Raw genomic sequence first — 24,471 nt, forward strand, 5'->3', positions numbered from 1 at the left:
TGCATTAGCTCAAGAACCCTTGTTCCATCCCCTAGTCTTTTAGCAACCACCTTTGAAGAACACCCCTTTCCACAGATTTCCCTGCTGAAGCAGATTCATTATCATCTTGAAGTGATGGAAGCGCTGGGATTGCGGAAATAGCATAGTTTCCCTCGCCTTTCGTTTCAACTCTACAGACTCACACTGTTTCATCAACGTCTTCCCACACTATTTCGAACAGGCTAAGATACTGTCCGTATTCTAGCAAGATGGCATCGCGATCAATCGAAATTTACGAGGCGCCTTCTGGTCTCCCCTTAAACAGAGACTTCATCGTTGAAGCTCGCCCGTCAGTAGAATCGACAGATGATCCTCAACAATGGCGCTCGGTCCCGGCGTATGCAGTCGATGTTGCAAACGCCAACACCATGAGAAATGCATTCGACAGACACACGGTGGCTCTGGCATCCTTCGACTCAAGCGCACCGACAACAGTCAGGGTGAAGTATAAGGCGGGTGCCATTGAGACGGTTGCCATACGGCCTCTTTCTCTGGGCATTACAGCGCAAGTCGAAAACGACACGATTGTCTTCAATCTTGATCAGCCACGGGATGTAATGATAGAGCTCAACGGAAACAAGTGGAAAGCACTCCATCTCCTGACCAATCAGATCGACAAAGATGCACCAACGGCTGATTCTGAGGACATCTGGTACTTTGGACCGGGCATCAATCAGGGTTCGGCATATTCCAAAGTCACCGACGGAGTCAACTTGATGGTGCCTTCAGGCAAGACAGTGTATCTGGCCGGCGGCGCTTTCATCACTTGTCGACTGAACTTCATTGACGTATCCAACTCTTCCGTAAAAGGCCACGGCTTTATCCTCGGGCCAGAGGGTGGATACGTTTACCGAGAGCATGGCGGCGCCATCCACATGAGCCGGGCAAGACACATTAAGGTTGAAGGCGTCACTTCTCTTGGGGCCAATGGCTTCAGTCTTTCTGCTGGAGAGTGCAAGAATATCCTTGTCAACAGGTATCGATCCTTTTCGTTTGCGGGCAATGGCGATGGGGTTGACTTCTTCTGCTCTTCGGACATCACCATCGAGAACTGTTTCTTACGAAACTCGGATGATACTATCGCACTGTACTCCCACCGCTGGGACTGGTATGGCGACTCAAAGAACGTCACGATCCGCAATTGTGTGTTGTTACCGGACATTGCCCATGCCATCAACATGGGTACACACGGCAATCCAGCGAAGCCGGAAACCACCAGCAATGTTCACATAAGCAACATCGATATCTTGGACCACGAAGAGAACCAGTTATGGTACCAAGGGTGTATCGCCATCAACGCTGCTGACGAGAATCTTCTCCATGATATCCACATCCAGGATGTCAGAGTTGAGAAAATCACAAAAGGACAGCTCATCAATATTCGCGTTATGAAAAACGCGATGTGGACCACTGCTCCGGGCCGCGGCGTTCATGACGTTCACGTCAAGAACATGTCGGTCAAGCTACAAGCCTCGGAGGTCGTCAATCCATCGATGATCATGGGGTATGACCAAGATCGGATGGTGAAGAACGTCACGTTCGAGAACTTGAAGGTCGGAGATGGGATCATACATGAAGAAATACCGAAGCCTAAGTGGTACATGGTGGAAGATTTCGTACCCCTTTTCGTCAATGAACACGTTGAAGGGGTGAAATTCAGTAAATCAGCAGAGTAGGAGATTTATTATCGATTTATTTTGATAACAATCGCTCGGCTAGTGCACTTCCAGGTTTCAGAATACTTCGAACTTGTGTTGGTAAACTTTGAATGGTTACAGTTGTCCTCCTTCTAACGCAGTAGACCCTGATACGAACCTGACGAAGTTCTGGAGTGTTAAACACCCCTGAGAGAACGCATCCCTGAGAAAGTCCTACATAGTCAATGCTAAGGCAGCCAAGACTCCCAACAGCCAGGACGCAGGGTTGAACTTTTCGGAACCGGCCGTGGGAACCTGGACGATTGTACTTCCAGAAGGTGAGGCTCTGGTAGTCGATGAAGTACGGAGAGTCTCGGAACCATCCGAAACAGAACCTTGGCCTCCCGGTGGAACTGCTGGTCCTGAAGTCGGCACCACAATTATTCCTGACGTTGTCGCAACATTGCCAGACGCTGTGACTGTAGCTCCAGGATGGTTTAATGACCCTATTTGACGATTGTAAATACGAAAAGAATGCGGAATCCATTGAGTAGCTTACCGTTGATAGCAGAAGTTCTGATCTAGCCGACTGTCGCTGTCGGAAGATCATCTTGAGAGGACATGTACTAGGAGTTATGTGGATCAGAATCGATTAGAAATCCGGGGTTCAATCAAAACCAAGACTTACAGAGCAGTCAGTTGTCTTGGTTGACAAGGTCCTGACTTCTGTACTCAAGGCCACAGATGTTGATGCAAAGATTGCAACGGCGTACGTAAATTTTTTCTTCATCGTGTCTCCGAGAATCTGATCTTCGTGAAGACATGAACAAGTTGACAAGTTTAACAATTATGGAAGACCAAAAATGTGGAAGAGGCAAGAGTACTATAGAGAGGAAGACGATAGCGAGCTCTTTGTTGGATTTGTGTACCCTCCTGCCAGTCGGCCTCAAGTCTCAGACATGCATTTTCATCAGCAAAGATCAAATAGCTGACGGTGAGATTTGATCTTGGTTTGGGTCCTTGGCATAAACTTCAAGCGTAATCCAGAATCCGGAAATCTAATTACAGAGAGCTTGTATTAGGAGCACTTGCCGAGTAACAACCGACATAAAGGTTTGACTCGCTATTCGCATCCGTCTTGCAGTTAATCAGGAAGAGTATTTCATCGGCATTACCCAGTCTCGGTGAGTCATGCAGAATTCGTCCGGAGAAAATTGCCTGACTCACGAGAGAATAACACTTTCGCACTCATTCCTGAAAATTGCGTAGCCATGAAAGTGCGAGTGAGGAATGGGGTAAGTACATCGAATGACGCCCGACCACAAAGCATCAGAGTCTGAGACGCAGCTGTGATGTGCCATCACTAATTCTGTTGTCTTAAGCAGCTCGTATGTTCTCTCAGGTACTAAGACATAAGAAATTCTTAAAGCCAAGCTCTTATCTGACAGACGCCGTTTTCAGACATGAGATGAGGTGGAAAAGTGTTGTCGAGACCGACTGGGACTGTTCATCTCATTTCTCGTACGACTTCCTTCCCCTTGCGAGTCCAGCGGCCTGCCCTCGAAACCAAGGTCAGGTAGTTTTTGTTAGTCTCAGCTCAACGCCAAGAACGGTCTCTTTCCGACTTTAAACTAGCCTAGAGCTCGGATTATCCTTTACCCCATAATGATCGCGAGATGCAAGTAATATCTGATAGTCATGGGGGGGTTTAACTCTTTGTACGAGTGCGTATGAAGTATTACCTAAGTAAAGTACCTGTAGAGACATTGTTACTGAAGAGTCTGCATCAACTGGATCCAAGACCTACTCCACTCCTCAAGAACAGTGATTAAAGCTTAGGCAGTCCAGTCAATTGACTAAGTGGTGTGGCGATATCCTGGTCGGAAAAGAGCATGCTGCCCTGTTAAATTCCTTCACGAAGCCTTAACTTTGAACACAATACAAAACGACACCTAACTAGGAAAGACATAACAGTCCATAATAACCATATTCATCGTCATCCAACCTTTCCAGCTCTCGTTTTCGAGGTCCCTGATGTCTCCGCATAGAAGTATATCCTAATCTCCAGATGGACATGCGTTATACTCAAACACCTCAGATACACCTTATCGGCATCCTTATTACTCTACATTGATAGGTAGATCTAGTATTCGGGCAGAGGGAACACAAGTATTCACCTACTAAGCTACTTGAACTTCTTGATTCGGACGCTTGGCTCCAACTGAACTTTTCAACTTGAGGAGAAAACACTCGGCGATCATGGGTAATTAATTGACGCTTTGGCACGTCTAGTCTCATTTGCGTCTCCCTACGAGAAAGTACATGTACTTGGTTCAAATGCCCGTGCCCTATCCAGTTTTCGATTTGTTATACCTCACCGTGGACTAGTCTCTGGCTTTAGTTTACAAGGGACCTTGAAATGTCTCACAGCTCTCGCACAAGATCTCTTCAACAACACACATCGTTGCACCCTCTTTCCTCTTCTGGAAGTGGTGTGTATTGCTCATGCGTGGGTGCGGCGATCGTATCTTAATTCGTCAACACAGCATCATGACTGGCAGAATCGGCATTGTTATTGCCCTTTTCATCTATCAAAGGCATGATCACGATACGACATTGCGGCCATTCTACGGCGGCCGACTTGCTGACACTAGCATTCTTTCTTGCGCGATGCTTTCTCTCATTCCAGGTGGCAAAATCCGTGAGAGCTATTCGTTGTAGCCCAATAATAGGGAGTTTTGCTATCCGGGCAGTACTGTTTGGCTATCCGGGCAGTAACCCACTTTTCTACCCAATCAGCACCTACCGCCCCAACTTCAAATTTCTACGCCCCGCTATACCTACCTACGGGCTATTTAGTACATATATACGCCGTACTTATATAAGGTAGCCGGGCGGCCACGAACTATAGTTATAACTACGTATAATTATAATTACCTATAGTCATAATTACTTATAGTCGTAACTACTATTTCTTAGCTTAATTAATAATTATAAATATATTTAACTAAACGACTTTAGTTAAAAATAGGTAATTTTAATCGAAAATAGGTAATTATGACTATAGGTAATTGTAATTATAGGTAATTACGACTATAGGTAGTTACCCTATATAGCTTATATGCGTATAGCTACTTTATGTAAGTACGGCGTTAATAGATGGGTATGGGGTAAGGTCTAAGCTTTTGGCTGGAGGGCCCTTATTGGGTGGAAAAGTGGGTTACTGCCCGGATAGCCAAATAGTACTGCCCGGATAGTAAAACTCATAATAGGTGTTGCTGACCAGGGCTATATCGGCGTTGATGTGATCTGGGAAAAATCAAAGCTCCCATGTCCAGCACACAATCCTTGTGGCTCCACGGTCTAAGCTAGCGCAAACGCAATTACAAGGCTTTCATACGGGTGATGGATGTCTCCGGGGTCGTGCCTTTGACAACAGACGCACACACGCAGTCATGTTGGCTATGAGGACTGCGATGAGATACTATAGGACGTAAGGGAGTGTCTCGAAGTTACTTTCGTCACAAACATTGGCTACATACGGAGTATTCAAGCCCGAACTGGCAGGCTATAATAGCCTCGTTACGTCATATGGCTAGTTCACATTGCTGTGGGGAATATCATTCGCTCCACGTAGAATTTGCTACAGCCGCCAGTTAGTTCTCCTGCGACTCCACGCTACATATCTTGATGGAGCCCTGCTCGGCAGCCCACGACATCATCGCACCGTTCCCGGATTAGGCCTCAAGAAAAGATGCTGGAAGTGTAACCGTCTTGGCGCAGTTCAGAAAAATCATAAGAATAGCCAGAGATTCTGCGACGTCGAGAAAGGGTATCTGAAGCGTTCACGCGCTACCGTATGTTAGCGATATGAGCCTTTATTCAGTGTCCGAGACACATGAATTCACCAGTATCATATTTGGGGCCTCAAGGCAAAGCAAGACAAGGCCGATGTGTATGGAGGGCAAATACGAGTGTGTGGAACGGGGACAGCTTGCCACTCTTCAGTCTTAGGGGTGATTTCAATTCCTCAGAGCCTGCAACAGCCTGGAGAATGGCCATGCATCTATCGGTACGTGACAATTGGCCACCCTTAGTGACTGAAGTCTCTCATAAATGCTACATGGAGGCAAGCGTTTAGTGAGAAACTGAACTGTTTTCGGATGGGTTGTGGGAGGGGCTTTGATGCTAACATGCCCGTTAACAGACACTCTCCGTATGTGTAGAGACTAGCAGGCGTAGGCTTGTCTCTTGGTTTTTAGATTAGGGCCGAAGCCAATGCTACTGCGTATGAGAATACTAATAGAAGGTACCTGTAGTCACTTAGAGCAGGCTGAGGTACTGGAATGCTAGCATCTTTACCACATTCGGACGTACAAGAAACATCTCTCCACTTCTGCCGGCGGCACAGCGCTGATCGCTTTCAAGGTACGGACCCTTGCTCCCCGTTCGACCCGGCCGAGTCTACCTCGGGCCCTTTGCACATAGACGGGTTAAGGGTACGGCAGAAGCAATGCAATGTTTCTTCACAACGCCCATATATCTAGGGCAGCCCTATTTGATCCAATGCTATGATGGGCTGGTCTCGGCGTCGAGCAGACAGGCGCTTTGTGGATACCAAGCTTCTTTCCTTCTTCCGATATGCCCTGCTAGGCGCCGGGCTAACATTTAGGTACGTGGCTCCGGTACGGGAACCAAGCACCACTAAGCAAAAGCTAGAACCCTACTCGTATATACATCTGAATCTGGCATCTAAGTAGGACCGGCGAGAAAACACCTTCCAGTAATGTCTGACCTGTCCTCTAAGACGATTTGGAGGTCGCGGAGTACTCAGTAGTAACATCCTCAAGCAGGTACTAGGCCAGTTTCGTGGCAATTTGCGAGGAAAGAGAGTCTGAGGGTACTTTGCTTGCTTCTTCTTCGTCTTAGGCCAGTAATTCAGGGCAATTGTCCCAGTGACCCCACGCGGTGATCCTTACGCCAGCTCCATTCGACTCATACCAACTGTCAGTTATCGACTTGGACTTGGGCTTTCAACTGCGCCAGGAACTGAGACTAATGCGCAGTTGATAGAAAGAGTGAATGTGAAAGGCGGTGCAGGAAAGTCCCAAATCTGGGAATGAAACTGTTCGGAATCTTCCTATCACCACATGTAGCACAGCCATTATCACATCAGCTAAGGGAGTTGAAGCGTGGGTTCTGTGTCTTCTTTCAAAGCATATTGCCAAAACTCAAGAGCAAGAGGTCCCAGTGACGTGAGCTTCCGGGGGCTTCGGAAGAAGACCAGGAGTTCAAGTAAGTATTAGCAACCGGCAACGACGTTATGTTACTTATGCAGAATCCAGTACTGGTAGCTAATAATTGTGTAGGACTTGGACGGAATGGCAAATCCCAACCAACATTGTCCGCGATGGTACACTCACCTCAAAGGCAACGATAACAGTCTCAGCTTCTGGAAATGAAGCGGGTCATTCTGCCATCCCACCAGTCGATACTGGCAGTTTGGGCGGCATCTCTACATCACCCGACCCTAGCAGTGGTCCTGGCGTTGTTGGGGGGGCCCGGCCTAGCACAATCACCACGTCTTCGGGACTTCAACCGGGAGCAACGACGATCCAATCAGGGACCCTAGGAGATCCGAGTAGTCTCATTACTTTCGTTGAGCCTTCTGGGACTCGTCTGCCCACGGTGACTTCTGTTGGCAGCCGCACCGGCCTAAGTACAATTCCTCCCGGTCGAGATGGAGGACCCTCGACCATCGTCACATTCGTAACAGACAACCTACCAACCACATCACCACCTGTCATTTTAATGTCCGTTGCATCAATTACTGGCCTTACGACTCTTCGTCCTGGACCAAATGGCGGACCACCAACTATCATCACCTATATGACAGCAAACCCAACATCCGCATCACCTATCACCCTCACTTCCAGTGCTTCCACCACCGGTTTGATAACGATACCTCCTGGCCAGAACGGCGGTCCACCTACCATTGTCACATATATCACCACACCACCCAGCCTGGTGACCCTGACATATTTGACATCGACGACAGGTTTGACTACGCTTCCTCCCAGCCAGGATGGCAGTCCTACTACAATTATGACATTCATTATTACGCCATTCCCTCTTCGACCGGTTACGCTTACCTCTGTTGCAACCGCAACCGGTCTGACAACTCTTCTGCCGGGTCCTAGAGGTGGACCCTCGACCGTCCGGCGTCATCACCTACGTGACCCTTCCGCCGTCAACACCACTTAAAGACCTCTTGGATGTTCCTGTCACTCTCACATCAGTTGCTAGCACAACTGGCCTGGCTACTGTCTCCCCTGGCCGGAGTGGCGGCCCGCCCACTGTCATCACCTACATCACCAGGCCGCCCACTGTCACATTATCATCGATTGCATCTACTACCGGCTTGACCACTGTATTGCCTGGGCCCGGTGGTGAGACTCCGAACGTGATCACCTTCATCACCACTCCACTGGCCACGCCACCAGTCACTCTGACTCAGCCTGCCATCACCACTGGGTTGACTACGATTCCCCCTGGAACAAGTGGAGGGCCTTCCACTATCATCACTTTCGTGACCGGGCCTCCGCCAGTCACTCTGACGTCTTTTGGCAGCGCGACTGGTCTAAGTATGTTCCCGCCTGGGCCTAATGGAGGGCCTCCTACTGTTGTCACTTACCTGACAGGCCCTCCGTCAGTGACGTTCACCTCTACCGTCAGCATAACGGGCTTGGCCAATCTTCCTGGAGATCCCGGTGACCTTCCTACGGCTATCACATACGTGACAAGCCCCCCACCAGTCACCCTGACCTCAACCAGCAGCACTACCGGCCTAACCACAATTCCTCCTGGAAGCTCTGGTGGTCCACCCACCGTCCTCACCTTCGTTACAGGTCCTCCGCCTGTGACTTTGACATCCACCGCTAGCACGACCGGTCTGACAACACTGCCCGGAGACCCCGGTGGCCCTCCTACAGTTGTCACTTTCGTTACAAGCCCCCCGCCACCGACTCTCACATCTACGGCGAGCATTACTGGCTTGACAACTTTACCTGGCGGCCCTGGAGGACCCCCCACAATCGTGACCTTCGTTACTGGCCCTCCGCGCGTGACGTTAGCTTCGACTGCTAGCACTACTGACTTGACGACTTTACCTCCTGGCCCTAGTGGAGGTCCCCCAACTCTAATCACATTTGTCACTAGTCCTCCACCAGCAACAGTAACGCTCACATCTACGGAATCTACTACGGGTCTAACAACTCTCCCATCTGGCCTGAGTGATGGTCCTCCTACCATTGTTACTTTTGTCACTGGCCCGCCTCCAGTCACCGTTACGTCAACTGCCAGTATGACGGGACTGACAACAGTTCCACCCGGCACCGGTGGGGGACCTACTACCGTCATCACGTTCGTACCTCCGCCCACCGGGTTCCTCAAAACCCTCACTTCTGCGGCCTCCCGAACGGGGGCAACTACGATTGTCCCATCTGACCCTGCTGGAACCACAAGCATTATGACTTTTGTACCTCCTCCCACCGGATTCTTGACAACTCTGACGTCGACAGCCACCCAGACAGGGGAAACCACAATCATTCCAAGTGACCCAGAGGGCACTACGAGTATCATTACGTTTGTGCCTCCTCCAACTGGGTTCCTCACGACTCTCACCTCCACGGCTTCCCAGACGGGCTTGACAACAATCGTTCCGAGTGATCCAGCTGGAACAACGAGCGTCATTACATTCGTCACACCCAGCGCCATAGGCACATCATCCAGCTCGAGTGCGAGCTCTGTGCCATCTGGTGCTTGCGGTACCCCGCCGGTAAACTGCGCCGCATCTGGGCTGACTCTCAGGGCCTACGCCAACTCTGTTCAGGTTGCCAGTGGATACGGAGTGTCCGATGGTCGATCAGGTGTTGGTCCTGACTACTACCTGTCCCAAGCACCCTTAGCTCAGGGCAGCACAAATTCACTTGGGGTTCCTTCTCAGGGATCGGCTGGCTCGACCGCAACGCCATATAACCCGCAGACACCGGGCTCGTCGGCGACGTTCCAGTACTACGATGGCTTGACCCAAACCTACGGAGGAATCACGTACAACGCGAACAACTTCACACTTGTCTTTACAGGTTATTTCCGTCCTGACCAGACCGGGACCTTTACGTTCTGCTACGCGCCTGACGCCGACAACCGCGACGTTCTGTATCTCGGCAGCACCAGCGCGTTTCCTTGCGGTCAGCCTTCCAACGCAGCAACCCCTCGAGGAGCCACTCCACTGGCTCAGTACTGGTTCGCTGCGTCCGGTAACACTGGCTGTGTTAGCACTAACCTCGTTGCCGGGTTCTTCTACCCAATTCGATCAGTCTTTGGGAACTGGGGTACTCCATCGTCACTTTCACTTGTGTACACGGGGCCTGGGCGAACGACAAACTCGTCCGATATATCGGGGCTTGGCTACGCTGAATCATGCTAAAAAGCCATTCCAATGGTTCTCCTGCTTCTTGTTCATCAATGCACAACATTGCGGCAGCTTCAACTTCTCACTCATCAACCCGGCCGGACGTGTTGTTGCCTCGAACTCTCAAGTTGCTGTTGGCGACCAACTCATCGCTAGCTGCTCCAGGGACGCGAATGCGACGCCGTTTGGTTTCTGCTGTGCTTTTGCTTTGCTTTCTCTTTCTAAAGCTCAATTTTGACCTTGATATTATCTTCTATGTAGACTTAAACGATGCGATCCTACTATCGAACTTGAATGCTCTTCAATTCTTGCTCGCGATTCTATGACACTTTTTGGCGTCAAAGTGGAGACGTGAAGATACTGAGCGTACCTTACGGAATGAGTTGACTAAGGTATGTATTACGACTTAGCAAAGACTGAAGTTCAACCATGGGGTCTCAGCTTTGTTCACCTTCGGCAGAATCTTGCGACCCGGAAATCCGGGAGAGATCTCGGTGTCGCCCGCGCCGATCATGAAAGACGGCCACGCGACGCAGCGGGCCGGGTCGTGTTACCCCGCGTTTGTGGGGTAACGCGAGGATCGAGTGTCACCCGGGGGAGATCGCGCCGGTGCTGTGAACGGGTATGCACTTTTGTTGACTGCAATATTGTTAACGATGCACCTTCAGGTTTTTCGTATTGCTTAAAAGCCGTAGGTGTGTTGCATGCTAGTCGTGCTCATGAATACCTCTGTTGTACCTGATGTATCAAACTTCTGAGCACTTTTTGACATCACACTTTTGTCGTAGTTCTTCGGTCTCAAGCAGTCATCATGCATCTTAAGGTCGTTTTCCTTTTCCCTCTGTTGTCATGGAGCGCGGCAGCGTCATCACTTGAGCAGCCGCATAGCCTCAATAACACATCATTCGCTCACCCTGGCTCCTTACACTCCTCCAAAGACATTGCAAGAATCAAGAGCCATGTCCAAGCCCAAGATCAGCCTTGGTATCGAGCCTGGCAGCATCTGGAATCCGGAAAATTAGCTCAAACATCGTGGAAGCCAACACCGCAGTCAATTCTTGTTCGCGGCACAAACGCAACATTTGCGCCCACCAACAACTACGGCTATGCTTATCGCGATGCCCACTCGGCTTACCAACTGGCTATTCGGTGGCTAGTCGGAGGCAACACTTCCTATGCAGACCACGCCGCGAAGATTCTCGACGGCTGGAGCTCCTCTCTCGTCGATATCAACGGCACCGAAGACAAGTATCTCGCGGCGGGACTTTACGGCTACCAGTTTGCCAACGCCGCTGAGCTTCTCCGCGGATACTCCGGCTGGCCCAAGAAGAACCAGACAGCCTTCGGTAGTATGCTGAACGGCGTCTTTGCGGTGTATAACCGCGACTTCCTCGAGCACCACTACAATAAGCCAGACTTCTACTACGCCAATTGGGATCTCTGCAACATCGCCTCCTTGATGGCCATTGGTATCTTCAACGACAACAGAACCATGTACGACTACGCCGTCAACTACTTCAAGAGCGGGCTTCCGGGCCAGCCCGAGGTTGTAGCTAATGGTGCCCTGCCCTATTTCTCAATCGCAAATTTCACGGAGGAGGCCAGCGGAAAGACTCTGATGCAGATTCAAGAGTCTGGCCGTGACCAGGGACATGCTCTGCTCTGCATAGCTCTCATCGGAGTTATCGGACAGCAAGGATGGAACCAGGGAGTTGATCTTTATGACGCCTTTGGCCGCCAGATCCTGAACGCGTGAGTCCTCATCCTTTCTCAATTTGAGACTTTCAGCAGGTCACTAATTTCAAGATAGCGCCGAGTATGTTGCCAAGTACAACACCAACCACACTGTTCCTTACACGCCTTATCGCAGCTGGGAGGGCGTGCTGGAAGTCGTCGCTGCCAAAGCTCGTTTCGATGTGCGGCCTGGCTACGAAACACTCTACTCACACTATGCGGAAGTCAAGGGTCTTAACGCTTCGTGGTCCATGGAGTTTCGTGACTTTGTCAACGGCAACTTAACCGCTAATCTTGAGGGCGGTGGTGGTGACTACAGCGCTAATTCGGGCGGCTATGATTCATTCGGACATGGTACTTTGCTGTATCGTATCGAGAAAGACAGCTGAACTCCAATCCTCTTGCACTTGACAGCAAGACTCGAGAAAGCGAACCAACTAGAAATTTCGGAGTACCCTTTAGTATCAGAAGAAAATGTGTAAGACTCATCGAGGGATGTGTTTGTCTCCACTGCACATACATAAGATAAATTTGCGGAAGCACCTTTGTACGAGAATACACGGTGACAGCTCTGTTCACGAATTGAGAAGTCGGAACCTTTGCCTTCAACTTTGAGTAATTATTACGCAGTGAGAAACTTTACTGGCAGCAGACGTACGTATGATAGTGGTAATTTCTAGATACTAATTCGTCCCAGACCATCCCATATCGAATTTTAATCTAGACTTTCCCCTATATCGTAATACTGTGAATCTCTCCAAGGAAGCCACGAGTCTGCTGACTATGAAGCTCGTCAATTCTATTTCGACCATTGCGTTATAAACGTTCAAGCTTCTTCTCACATCGAGCCTTCAACAATTATAGTGCACGACGTTGTTAATCATGTGAACAGGTAAACATTAAGCTTCTATTTTACAATCGGCCTTTGTGAAGCTGACAAGACCGTTCTGTTCATTCTTCCGATCATGAATGAAGACTGACCTGATGCATTCATCTATCTGAGAATCGTAGCCGTTCCACCCCCCAAATTTTCGATGTCAGACTTGACAGGTAGCGTTCTGGGAAGCGTGGGGAGACTACCGGTAGATTGCTCGGCAGACAGCTGATCTTCAAGATTCGAGGGCGCACGTCTCGGGATCTCAGTCTCGTTGATTGACGAACGAGATGGCCCGTCGGTGCCAGTACTAGTAACATATCCAGAAGGCTGCTGCCGAGAGCGCTCATCCACGGTCCGGTGGTTATTGGTGTTGTTGTTGTTTGCCGACAAACCATTAGCATTGTGGTGTTCGTCTCCCAAAATCGATGTAAGGGAGCCAGGGGCCTTGTTAATAGTATTTGTGGCTGATTGCGGCAAGTTTCTAACTTGTTCGGTAGCTGTGCTGGTCACATTGTACGCCGTCTGTTGACCGCTCCGAGAAGCGTTGCCGACAGTTGTGCTAGCATCAGAAGTCATTTGTTGGGCCTTGGAGGATAGTTCAGCCGCCTTTGCTTGTCCATCGCGAGCGAGATCCGCGCTCTTCTGAGCGGTCACGTTGGCCGCGTTTTGAGCCTGTATAGTCGCGTCGTGCGCAACCTTTCGTCCCTGAGGTGAGGCAGCGAGGGGGGCGACGAAGATAGCAGTCACTCCAACGACAGCTAGCCAAAACGGAGAAAGGACTTTGATGAGGGCATACAAAGATGCAAAGCCGACAAAAGCCTGAAAATGTGTCAGCCAGGACGTCCTGTGTCAGATGATGCACCTGTACTGACGCCAAACGTCTTGCCCAGGTCTTCGCCGTAAATAATTCGCTGAGCTTCTACGACTGCATATTGAATCAAGTCGTGAACATCTCTAAGGGTGTTGTTGAGGGCGGACTCTGGCAGTCTCCTGTACTGCCTCGGTCGCAGACGGGTGGACAAAGAGTCGGAACCGAATGACCGGCTGGCGTATTCGGCAGCCGAGACAACTAGCAAATTTCAGCATTCAATGCACCTGAAATCATTACTGGGTCATAGTGTTTGGGATCTTACCTCCAAGAGTCGTTACTGCGGCCTTCAATGCCAACTGAGTGAGAGGCAAGTGGTGTGCCCCGAACAAAATGCTCAAGGCGCCGATGTACACGCCGAGTGTACGAAGAGGATCTTCCCACTAAAGTTGTGAGTTAGCAAGGCTCAAGTAGCAGTACCGAGTGAATACGCACGTTGATATACTTGTAGAAGCTATCTTGTTGAGCTACATTAAGACCTTTGTCAGAATGCTTGCTGGTTATCGTCGACAGCATAGAGTACACTAAATACCTAGAACTTGCCGCAACGGGCCATCTTGTGCCAATCTCGGCGACTGTCCCTCATTCAAGGCATTCTGGATCTTCGATGCAACTAAAAGAATGTGAGTCTTCCAGCTTACCCACATTGAGCGGTGCCTCTCAAACTTACTCTGCGATCTTTCTTGGTCAGTGTGATGGGAGCCATCAGCCGCGCCGGGCAAAACAATGACAGTTGGGTCAGCCATGGCAATGACGTCGATTTGTGGATGATGAGAATTTGGCGAGTAAATGTGGATAGGATCGCGAACTCCACACAGACGGCACGAAAGGATTATGAGCTTTTACTTTGCGTTGATGAGAGAACATGAACCGCAAATGCCCCGTCAAGCAGCTGAAGCAGCGCTTTATGACAAAAGTCAATCTTTGAGAACCTCCTAGGCCGCTCGTGGCACGAAGGCGCAATCTGGCGTATTGCACCACCGGTGCATGGTAACACGGTGAGGGGAGGGGGTTACGACACCCAGCGTTTGTGACGTACATAGCTGGTCATCGCGTATCCGCTGAACTGCGGTAGGATTCCCCAAATGTCAATAATAAGGCTCGCATACCCGCTGGAATCGAGATACCGTACGCCGCGCTGTCATAAAGTTGTACGAGGTGAGGGGAAAACCTTTGATGTTCGAGGTCGATTGACGTCGTTCGGCGGTCATTTGGAGTCCGTTCCACTTGCAGCCCTGACGCGCTTTGATGACGAGGAGGCGGGATGTCTCACTAGGAGATCACGGCACTAGCATTCCGCTAGGCTGGCTAAAGCCAAGATGCTATTCAAGGGATGATTTACTACGTACACACATACTTACGCCAAACTAGGTGGCCAGACCACCGGTAGTTCATGGCATTGCAGAAATTGAAGTAATTAGATGTCAGCAGAGACCTGTGCTCTCAGCCGGAGAGTCGGCGGAGCCTCAACAGACCTTCCACCTACTTTACGTAAGGTACATGCATGATAGACACGCACACGACCAGTCTCGACAGGCTACATATGGAGGCGTTCGGTCTCACGGTCCGGCCCGCTTCCTAGTGTGCGTGAGGTTCCAATATACACAAGAATTCCTTGAGTTGTTCGGATGCAACCCTCCAAACCCGTGCATGAAAGGTGTACACGGGTATCGAAGCTGAGTTCATCCTTTAATCTGAATAGTCACCATTCGCTTCAAGATTGGGTAAGGCATTTACGTGAACAGACACGCTGTATGAACAGATGAATGATATATTGGTCTGCGCTTTTCCGACGCTTCCTATGCTAATCGAAGGGTATATGCACTCTATGAGAACCATATAGTATACAAATAAGAACCACAGAAGAAAAAGGAAACATCCTCTACATGACATGGCAAACTACATCCCACATTAGACGACCAAAACAGCCAACGCCGCTGCAGCCGCAACGAGGCCGCTGGAGCTAAGCTTACCAGCACTGGCCTGAACGGGACCAGTGGTGGTCGCCGGGCACGCGGCGCCGACACAGGGAGAGGTAGACCCGGTTCCGACGGGGATCACGGCGGTAGTAAGTGTGCCGTTGAACCCAACTGACGGTGCAACGACCAAGGTCGTAGGGATAGGGGGCGGGCCGGTCGGGGTTCCCGATGCGCCGGGGGTCTCGAGGACGGGCTTCTCGGTGGAGACGGTGCTGCTGGAGGCAGGGACACCGACAGTCGGGACACCGGCGCCAGGGGCGGTCGAAGCACCGGAAGTGGCGGGTACAGGCTTCTCAGACACGGCGGTGCCGCCGACAACGGGGGTAGTGACAGGCTTGGGGATCGTGGTGGAGATGAGCTCGCTGGTGACGATAGTCGAGGTTCTGGCAGGGCAGTTTGTGACCTCTGCCGTGCAGGAGGTAATCGTGACGAGGTTAGTCTTGTAAGTGGTCAAGACAGTGGGGACGTCGGTGGTCAGGACGGGCTTCTGGCCTGCCTCGGTGGTGGGCTTGGGAACGACGGCGCTGGTGATGATGGTGGATGTTCTCGCGGGGCAGTTGGTCACCTCTGAGGCGCAGGAAGTAATGGTGACGATGTTGGTGACATAAGTGGTGATTTGCTCGACGGGCTCAGTGACGACGGGCTTCGCGGACTCGGTGGTGGTGGGGACAGCGGGAACACCGGGGATCGTGGTGGGGATGACCTTGCTTGTGACGATGGTGGACGTCCTGGCCGGGCAGTTTGTGACTTCTGCGGCGCAAGAGGTGATTGTGACAATGTTAGTCTCGTAGGTTGTGATGGCGGTAGTGATATCAGCGACGGGCTGCTGGGAGCTGACAGTGATGGGAGCATCGCCGCCGACTGGCTTTCCAGGGGTGTAGCTCTCGACGGGGATGGCCACGGTCGTCGGGATGACGGCCTGGCTGGTGACGGTGGTCTGTCTGATGGGGCAGTTGGTGACCTCAGGGGCGCAGGAGGTGATGGTGTGAACCTCGGTCTTGATGACGGTTAATTGTGTAGGGACGTCGACGACGGGGCAGATGGTCGTGGTGACAGGGACGACCTCGGTGACGACCTGGGGGGTCTCGCGGGCCGGGCAGTTGGTGACCTCGGCGGCGCAAGAGGTGATGGTCTTTACGTTGGTAGCGTAAACGGTGGACGTCGCCAGGCGGGTGGTCAAGCTCTCGAGGGCGGCGGCAGAAGTCGCAACAGGCATCTCGGAGGCCACGGCGGTGGAAAGAGCGGAGCTGACGACGGCGGTCTGCGCAACAGAGGAAGAAGCAACCTGGCTGGAGATAACGGAGGCAGTCGCATTACCGTCCTTGAGGTTGTAGTACTTGATGGAGCTGATCTTGAAGAAGACATCGGCAAAGGCAGTCGGGTTGGCAGCAACATACTCCTTGCAGGTCATGCCAGTCTTCGCCTCGCAGGTCTGGGTCCAGATACCATCGTTGCCGGCCACACCGCAGAAATCAATGTTGGCCACGAGTTTCTGCTCCTCGAAGAGCTTATCGGCAGCGCAGGTGCTGGTGGTGAAGCTGGGCGTACCCCACGCGTCGGGGTTGGGGTTGGCACTCGCGATGTCAGCGGGAACATTGGCGTGGGTGAAGCCCCAAACGCGAATGGCGGTATCGGTCCATTGCATGGCGTAGACTCCTCCCTCGGCGGATCCAAAGGGGGCTGCTGCATCGAGGCCGGCGCAACCCTCGTTGTCGGACTGTCCTGCGGCGTAGTTTGCGCAATTGGGCTTGCTGATGGTGCCGGTCATGTTGGTGCCGTCGATGCGGCACTCGGCGATGGTGCCATCGGTGTGGAGAACAACCTTGTTCACGTTGTCCTCGTTCCAGGTCTCGACGATGTCGATTTCGCCGGCGGCGGGCCAGGGGTTGCCGACGGTCCAGCTATGGATATCTCATAAGCATCATGAAGTGAGTGGGGAGCATGAGATGAAGCAACTTACACCGCAGGCCAGGCACCGCAGACAGGCTTGGGAAGATGAGAAAAGTTGATGACGAAGAGTCCCTGGCCATACTTGGCCGTACTCTCAATTCTCACACTACTTCTTCCGATCCCAGCGGCATCGAGAATAGATGTGGAGTCGACACCGAGGTAAAGGTCACCACCCTCGGTCTTCACGAGACCCAGGCTCTGAGCATCCGCTGCTGACTTGTAGCTGACATATCCACCGGTGGGGTCAACATCGTTGTAGTTTCCGGTAGAGTGATCGCTCTGAGGAAATCAAGTCAGTCAAAGATCTTGCGCCTCACCCATTGACTTGAATCATACCGTGAAGAAACCAAACTTCTCAAGAAAGTTGGTCGAGTCGTAGCTGTCGGCGAGTTGGTAGGTCTGGATAGCGGTCGCGGATGACGTGAGGAGGAGGGCGGAAGAGAGCGTGGAGAAAAGCGAAGGCGCCATTATGGGCTAAAGATTGATAAGAGAAACAGAGGACGGGGTTTAAACTAGAATGAAACGACAGGAACTAGAAACATAAACCACGGTCAAGAAACGACAGAAATGGGTCTTCGAACTGCAAAGGGAGTGAACAGAATGAAGGATCACAAAGGCTTTGTTTTGAACAAAAGAATGACTTAAGAGACCAGAACAGGAATCTTGAAAGAAGGTGAGAGGGAAGGCCTAGACGCGCAAGGCGCCTGCTCCCGTGGGGTTACCATGAGTCTTATACCGAACCGAAAAAGACGGTCGACCCAGATTTGCTCCTGGCCATTCGATTCATCCGCGGAACGACGGGCTGAGATGTCCAGGGGCCTATGGCCTACCTGTTTCTCCAGCAATCTCATTCTCATTGGGTCTCCTCGTACCGACAGAGGCTTGGTGAGAAGTCCCGGGAGCAGTGGTTCGTTCAGGGGCTCTGGATGGAGAACGAACTAGAACATACATAGCCCGCTCCTCTCCTCGACCCCTTGACAGAGTCTGCCGGTTCTGGAGATATCTCAAGGGTTCTTTTGCATCGTCTGCCAACATACGTAAGTAATCGTGGTTCCACCCCTCGCATCTCCATGCTCTATGCCACTTGTGCATTGACATATGCGCTTGTGAGTGGACACAAGTACATGTTTCCTGCAGGCCCAGAGAACCTCAAACACACGAACGCATGCACTAAGTCCGCATTTGTTCATGGGACGCCAGGAACGGCACGGCGGTTGGCTGGCGGCTCAGGCACAGTCCGCACAAAGGTGTGGTCGTCCCGAGGCCAATGAAGCGGAGGGCGCATGTAAGCCTACCCCCTGCTTAACATCCAGGAACAGATCCTTGATCGGGACAGGTTGGAGTCAAAGTGGATTGCAACGGGGGCCGGACGGTGGTCTGAGTGGTTGCCGTGAACATGTTGGATTGTTTTTCTTTGAACTGACGGGCAGGATTCCGCCGTTCCCCTATTTTATTCTCCATTGACCATTCAAGCCATTGTGCCGCGCTAGACAGGGGTTGTCTCACTCAAGCCGCCGAGATCTTGATGGCGCTGGTCGCTCTTGGGGGGCGTGATTGGCAAACATCTTCTGCACCGTTGCATCGAATTCTCTAGACCAGCGGCATTCCTTCAAGTCGTTTTTTCTACTTTACTTTCTGTGTCTTGGTGTATGTTTCAAGTCATGACAACTCATGAACAGTCCTAAGTGCCGCCGGTCTTCTTTTAGTTCCGCTACATCAGAGCGACGGACTGTCTTTGGCCACTTGGCCACGCGGCGCGTTAAACCCGTCAAGTTTCCACACCCGTTTACGCACATCTTTCGGGATTGGAGGGCTCCAACTCCCAACTTCCAAGGGCAGAAAAAACGTGTCGCTTTGATTGCTCCCGCTCAGGGGCTGAGCCTCCCGCTTCGGAAGTCAACGACCAATCCAGACGTTCGCAGGGCTGGTTTCTGCGGCGTAGCGGCCGGCCGTCGTATTCGAACATGTATTAGCGAAGGGGTTCGCCCCGGTGGAGTTATCAGAAAACCCGGCACGAATTCTGGATGTGGATTCCCTGTCTTGTCAACTTATGCTGCCCGGGTTCTGGTTTTTCGGAGCATTCCATGAGGCGAAGCTGCACAGAGATGAATATCAAATTACAACCCACACTTTTGAGAATGCTGGCTGGATAATCTGAATCGAGAGCTGTCTTGTCGATGCACGACTTTTGTGGTTTTCTCGTTTCTCGAAAATGGGATGGCAGCCCTCGGTTGATGGCTGCTTTGATCCGCTTTTGCCTCGGCTGCGGGCCCCCTTGTAGTCTGGCCTTTCAGCTTTGGCTAAGAACGTAAAGACAAGTGGACCGTGGAATGATATCAAGGAATATTTCCCGATCACTGGGCCCGAGTACTAAATATGGCGTCCCTTCATCTCCTTCACCTTGGTCGACCGTTGACCGACTTTCTTCTTGAGCTGGGTGTCCTCTAGCATCTTGGAATTCGATAATGGACATGCGCCTCAAATTGTATTGAACCAGGCATAGGTGTGTCAAGACGGGAATAGAACCCCCAAGATCCATATCGTCATTCGTATAATGACTATCTACGGATACTCCCCAGACTTTTATTTTCTTCCATGAGAGCCATAGTCGTGCACCATGCGGCATCACCCAATTTCTATGTGCCCAACGTGAACAGTCCATTCCGCGAGGTTGTACACGATTATGCAGGTCAGACAGCAACCCTGCGCCAGATCGAGTACCCGTCTTTCTGGCAATGGATATGGAGTACTCTCAGCCGTTCGTAATCCACAACAGTTCTCTGCATCTAATGGTCCTATCCACTGTAGAGCACTCCCTTACGATCTTGCGATCACGCTAAACTCCCACATGCCCGGGTGAAGTCTGTTGATCCAGCGACCCAGATATTCAACCCAAGTTTCCCAGTCACACAGTCCCTCTGTACGAACGACCAAGTACATCGACTCTGCCGTATCTGCTTGCTTGCATTGAGCCATCTGCTGGACAGCACATCTGGACCTCAGGGCTTGGTGGAGTCCGCCTTCTCGCCTGCGAATACATCCCCTTGCACTGTAACGGCACTGCTTCGGAAGTGCCACGATTCGGGCTATGATCGGCCCTTGCCTTGATTTCAGCTTTGCTGACGTTGCATTCCATACTTTGTGAATTCCGTCCTGTCCAAGGCAATGTCATGAACGAGCATACCGGTGTGGCTGTGAGAGTGACTACAGCGATTCCAAACTCTGTACTATGTTTCAGTTAAAAACAGGGAGCAAGAACGTTGCTTAATCGTGTCCTTCGAATTATTATTCGTAGAGTCGAGTAAGACGTAAGTCCATCGTCTACAATTGTTGCATCGTTAATACAATGGTTTCAAGGTGTTTTCCAAGAGTGTAGCCATATAGTGCTCCCTTCTGCCTCTTGAGGTAGCACACTATAATGCAACGCTTAGACATATGCATTTGAAAACTACCATGCTCAAGAGTGTAAGGAACAAGCCTTTCACTAGCACTAAGTTGTTTTCCTCGGTCTGTGGAAAGTTCAGACCCAAACAGAATGTTTCTAGGAGGCGGATAGTCCTTTGGATTTCGTCAGGGCGGTCTAACAATTTCCTCCTTGATAAGAGACTAGAAATAGCTCATAAATATGCTAAATGACGATCGGCATCGAGCTTTTGATTGTTAATACATCAATTGCTCGGTCTGAGTTACTTTCCTCTGAGGTAGGTTGCAAACGATTCAAGTCTTTTGGTTCCTTTCACATCTCCGAGCATGTCAAAGCTCGTTGCTCGAGAACGATCAATTCTGGAGAATTTCTTGGCAATATTGTAGAAGCCATGAACGACCAGAAGAAACCGTGAAACGAGAGCTGCGAATATCCTCCTATCAACGCAATACTCACTAATATCAAATATCGCATGCATATTTCATGAACTCATTACCATGGTAGTACGTGGTAGGATGTCATCGTGTATGATGTTATTCATGTCAACTGGACTTTTCACGCGGAGATTCGGGACTGAACGTGGGATCACGTGTTGATCCGTCGTTCAGGGCATGTTAAGTTTGAAGGAACAAAGGAAGAGTATTTTGATCAATACGTCATCTTTAGTCGAACCCCATCTTGTGACCACTGTTCTTGTATTATAAGTTCAGATCTTCCCATAAAGATCACCCTCGTCTTCAACCCAGAAGAGCGAATACCAGAACAACCGCCCATACACTCCCCACTCCCCACAATCTGAGCACCCCAAACCCTCCCTTCGCACCACTCATCTGATTCCCATTCGCATCAGGCAAAGCAGGCGCGTCTCGGAAATCATTCGGGGGCACAATGGACGGCAACGTCTGGAAATTGGGCGGAACAAACACCGTCACAGGCGTGATGGACTCCGAAGACGGCGTCGAGGACGCCACATTGACGGGCGGTACGGAGGGCGGCGGCGGAGGGGGAGTTGACAGAGAGGAAGTTTGCACTGCCGGCGGGAAGGTCGGCGGCGGTGGAGTTGTTGAGGAGGACGTTTGGATGGCCGGTGGTATGACTGATGCTGGCGGTAGGGGTATCGATGATGAGGATGAGGGTGTAGATGAAGATGGGAAAGGCTGGATGGGCGCCAAGTTTGCGGGTAATGTTGTTGTTACTGCCGGATTCAACACCGGCGGTGGTACTATCGGCGGAGAGGTGGTTGTAGTGGTAGAAGTGGTGACCGCCGGCGCCGGAGCGGCCGGCGCGGCAACGAAGCCGCATTCTCCAATGATCTCCCTGATATCTATCCCTCATCGTCAGCAAAACCACACTCATTTCAAGAAATCGAACCTTCATCAGCTATTTCGACTTTTAGAAAAGGTAAGCTCACCCTCATTGGCCTCCACAGCCGTAACATTCCGCGAAACACACGATAAACACCCAAACGCAGCCCCAGCAACATCGAACCCCCTCTCCCCACAAACACACGCCCTCGAAGCATTCTCCGCCGCCGCCTCAGCAGCCTCTTTAGCAGCCGATTCGCTCGCCGAGCGTCCGACGCCCAAAGTAGGCGCCGCCACAAGCCCCGACCCGGGAGTCAGGCTCGCTGTCTCCTCTTCCTCGTCGCTGCTGTCGCCGTCTGACTCCGGTTCCTGTCTGCTGCTGAGTCTCCGCCCCAGCATCCTCTGCAGGTCCCTTCTTCTCCTTCTTCTCCCAGACAATCTCCTCAAAGTTGTTTCTTCCACATCTCTGGTTTCCGAGATATCTTGATGTTGTCGAGTCGATAGATCCCGCTTGTCCGTCCCAAATTGCGCCTTCACTTGGGCCTCGCACCGTGCCGTGAGCTGCACTATCGGCGCGCATACCTGGACACACTCAGGCGGAACGTCCTCGGCCTCCAGATCCTCTATCGCCGCCACGCCAGGCACGAACATCTGGCCGGGCAGGTTCGTCGTGGCGGAGAGCAGCGCGAGCACGGCGGCGAGGTGCAGCGCCGTGGGCCGGTGGTGGCGTGTCATCGCAGCGGCGGCTCCGACGAATACATGCAAGGCGTGTAAGCAGATATCTCGTTAGTTGCTGGTGGTGCTTCCTCGTCTTGATGGAAGAGTTTATCCAGTTCCCTATTGTCGTTGTCGGATCTGTCGTTCTTCGTCTCGTCTCATGACATCTGGAAATAGCACTGCAATTCTGACAGATGCCATCCAAACTTTGGGTCGAGTTTCTGCAACTTGTCCCAACTCTAATTTCGAGACCCGCCCTCCATCCATCAAAGAGAAAAAAGAATCCAGACCGCTCTTTTCCAAACGTGTGATGGCTGGAGGGGGGGGGAAATCAACCTTATTGTAAAAAGAGCAGCCCTTCGTTTCCCTTCTCCCCCACTATCCGACCAACTCATACTAGAATCCCTCAGGTCTTAATGTAACTGTAATACCTTCTACATGATCTACCCCTCGGAAACATCAGGCCAAACGCCGAAACCGAACCCCTTAGACTACTGCCGGACAAAGCACTCGCAGACGACTGCTGAACGGCATCGCATCCCGAAACGTCTTGGCGGTATCACCAGAAGACGGTGCGGAACCACAAAAATCACAAGAAACCCACATTTCCGATGGACGTTACCGTAGGCTTTATGCGCGCGGCTCTTGTGATTTTTTAGAGTTCACGCTCGCAGCGGGAAGCATCGACAGTTAATATACAGGAATTGACCACTAAATTTGGCAAAAAGAGGGTTCATTTGATTGATCGCCTGCCGGGATGCTGCTTCCTTACCTAAGGCAGGGAGAGAAGCTAGAGGATGGAAGAAAAGAACACTGAAAGAACCCCGCTGCGAGTCATTCCGATCGTATCACTTCCCATCTCTTACCGATAAAGTCTAAATAACCGACCTCCATCGTCAGATCGTTAGGGAACTGGCGTTAAGTAAGTACCCGTAGGACTGACCCTCTCAAGCTAGATCTCCCCGTCTACGGATTATGCATATCCGACACCCTGCCAAGTTTTCCGTTCTAGAACCCTTACAAACCACTTACATCGCCGAGTCGGGTGCAAAGAACGGCTCCGACTTGCCTCTCCGGTTACCCTTGTGCATATTATCGGCCGAGTCAAGTCGAGTCATTCCAGTCGTCCCCAGCGATGTGAGACCTGAAAGTCTTGGAGTCTTAGTTACACGCAATACGGTATCAATCTGCTCCCGGAAAGGGCCACCCTCGGACTTCAGCTCAAGACAATGCCAAGGTTCAGTCATTATGAAAGCCAAGTCCTCGTCAATTCGGCGAATGCTTACACAATATCGATGCTTGACCATTTCTACTGATCCATTTCCTATGCTCCCGACGTCTTGGCTATAGAACTGACTTGACCCCCCCCCCCCCCCCACGCGTACCACACGGGTCCAGTCCGCGGCGGGTTGTCTCTCCCGGCAGTTCCGAACGAGTTCCGAAGAGGCTCTCGCTGAGTCTGTGACTCT

The 24,471-nt window shown here is 51.3% G+C and overlaps 6 protein-coding genes across 6 annotated transcripts; 3 read left to right on the forward strand and 3 right to left on the reverse strand.

Annotated features, from left to right (window-relative positions):
* Positions 1-248: 248 nt before the first annotated feature.
* Positions 249-1,715, forward strand: BDP55DRAFT_708799 (pectin lyase fold/virulence factor; the record flags this gene model as incomplete). The annotated part of the gene is made up of 1 exon (XM_060578110.1): positions 249-1,715. The coding sequence occupies one exon, from the start codon at positions 249-251 to the stop codon at positions 1,713-1,715; it is 1,467 nt and encodes a 488-aa protein (XP_060422136.1).
* Positions 1,716-9,780: 8,065 nt separating this feature from the next.
* Positions 9,781-10,164, forward strand: BDP55DRAFT_567340 (uncharacterized protein; the record flags this gene model as incomplete). Its single annotated transcript, XM_060570582.1, has 1 exon — positions 9,781-10,164. A coding segment is annotated over one exon (384 nt), but the record flags the coding sequence as incomplete, so codon positions are not given.
* A 634-nt stretch (positions 10,165-10,798) lies between these two features.
* Positions 10,799-12,427, forward strand: BDP55DRAFT_623695 (GPI anchored protein-like protein). The gene is made up of 2 exons (XM_060571394.1): positions 10,799-11,901; positions 11,960-12,427. Exons 1-2 carry the CDS (start codon positions 10,961-10,963, stop codon positions 12,270-12,272), a joined length of 1,254 nt encoding a protein of 417 aa, XP_060422138.1. The 5' UTR covers positions 10,799-10,960; the 3' UTR covers positions 12,273-12,427.
* Positions 12,428-12,877: 450 nt separating this feature from the next.
* On the reverse strand, positions 12,878-14,374 carry BDP55DRAFT_734944 (Reticulon-domain-containing protein; the record flags this gene model as incomplete). Its single annotated transcript, XM_060580265.1, has 6 exons — positions 12,878-13,579; positions 13,633-13,829; positions 13,894-14,011; positions 14,064-14,095; positions 14,161-14,241; positions 14,299-14,374. 6 exons carry the CDS (start codon positions 14,372-14,374, stop codon positions 12,878-12,880), a joined length of 1,206 nt encoding a protein of 401 aa, XP_060422139.1.
* A 1,165-nt stretch (positions 14,375-15,539) lies between these two features.
* Positions 15,540-18,404, reverse strand: BDP55DRAFT_623700 (concanavalin A-like lectin/glucanase domain-containing protein; the record flags this gene model as incomplete). Its single annotated transcript, XM_060571395.1, has 4 exons — positions 17,894-18,404; positions 17,568-17,836; positions 16,818-17,508; positions 15,540-15,941 (listed from the first exon to the last, which is right to left on the reverse strand). The coding sequence occupies exons 1-4, from the start codon at positions 18,023-18,025 to the stop codon at positions 15,540-15,542; spliced, it is 1,494 nt and encodes a 497-aa protein (XP_060422140.1). The 5' UTR covers positions 18,026-18,404.
* Positions 18,405-21,854: 3,450 nt separating this feature from the next.
* On the reverse strand, positions 21,855-23,020 carry BDP55DRAFT_734946 (uncharacterized protein; the record flags this gene model as incomplete). The annotated part of the gene is made up of 2 exons (XM_060580266.1): positions 21,855-22,305; positions 22,491-23,020. The coding sequence occupies 2 exons, from the start codon at positions 23,018-23,020 to the stop codon at positions 21,855-21,857; spliced, it is 981 nt and encodes a 326-aa protein (XP_060422141.1).
* Positions 23,021-24,471: the final 1,451 nt, after the last annotated feature.

Source organism: Colletotrichum godetiae (genome assembly GCF_030913485.1).
Source record: "Colletotrichum godetiae strain CBS 193.32 chromosome Unknown BDP55scaffold_94, whole genome shotgun sequence".
Lineage (NCBI taxonomy): Eukaryota > Fungi > Ascomycota > Sordariomycetes > Glomerellales > Glomerellaceae > Colletotrichum > Colletotrichum godetiae.

What these genes read in the sequence shown, in the direction of transcription:
- BDP55DRAFT_623695 (XM_060571394.1), top strand. Translation starts at nt 10,961, where the DNA reads ATGCATCTTAAGGTCGTTTTCCTTTTCCCTCTGTTGTCATGGAGCGCG. An exon ending in GGCCGCCAGATCCTGAACGC is followed by an intron (nt 11,902 to 11,959) that starts GTGAGTCCTCAT and finishes ATTTCAAGATAG; the next exon opens with CGCCGAGTATGTTGCCAAGT.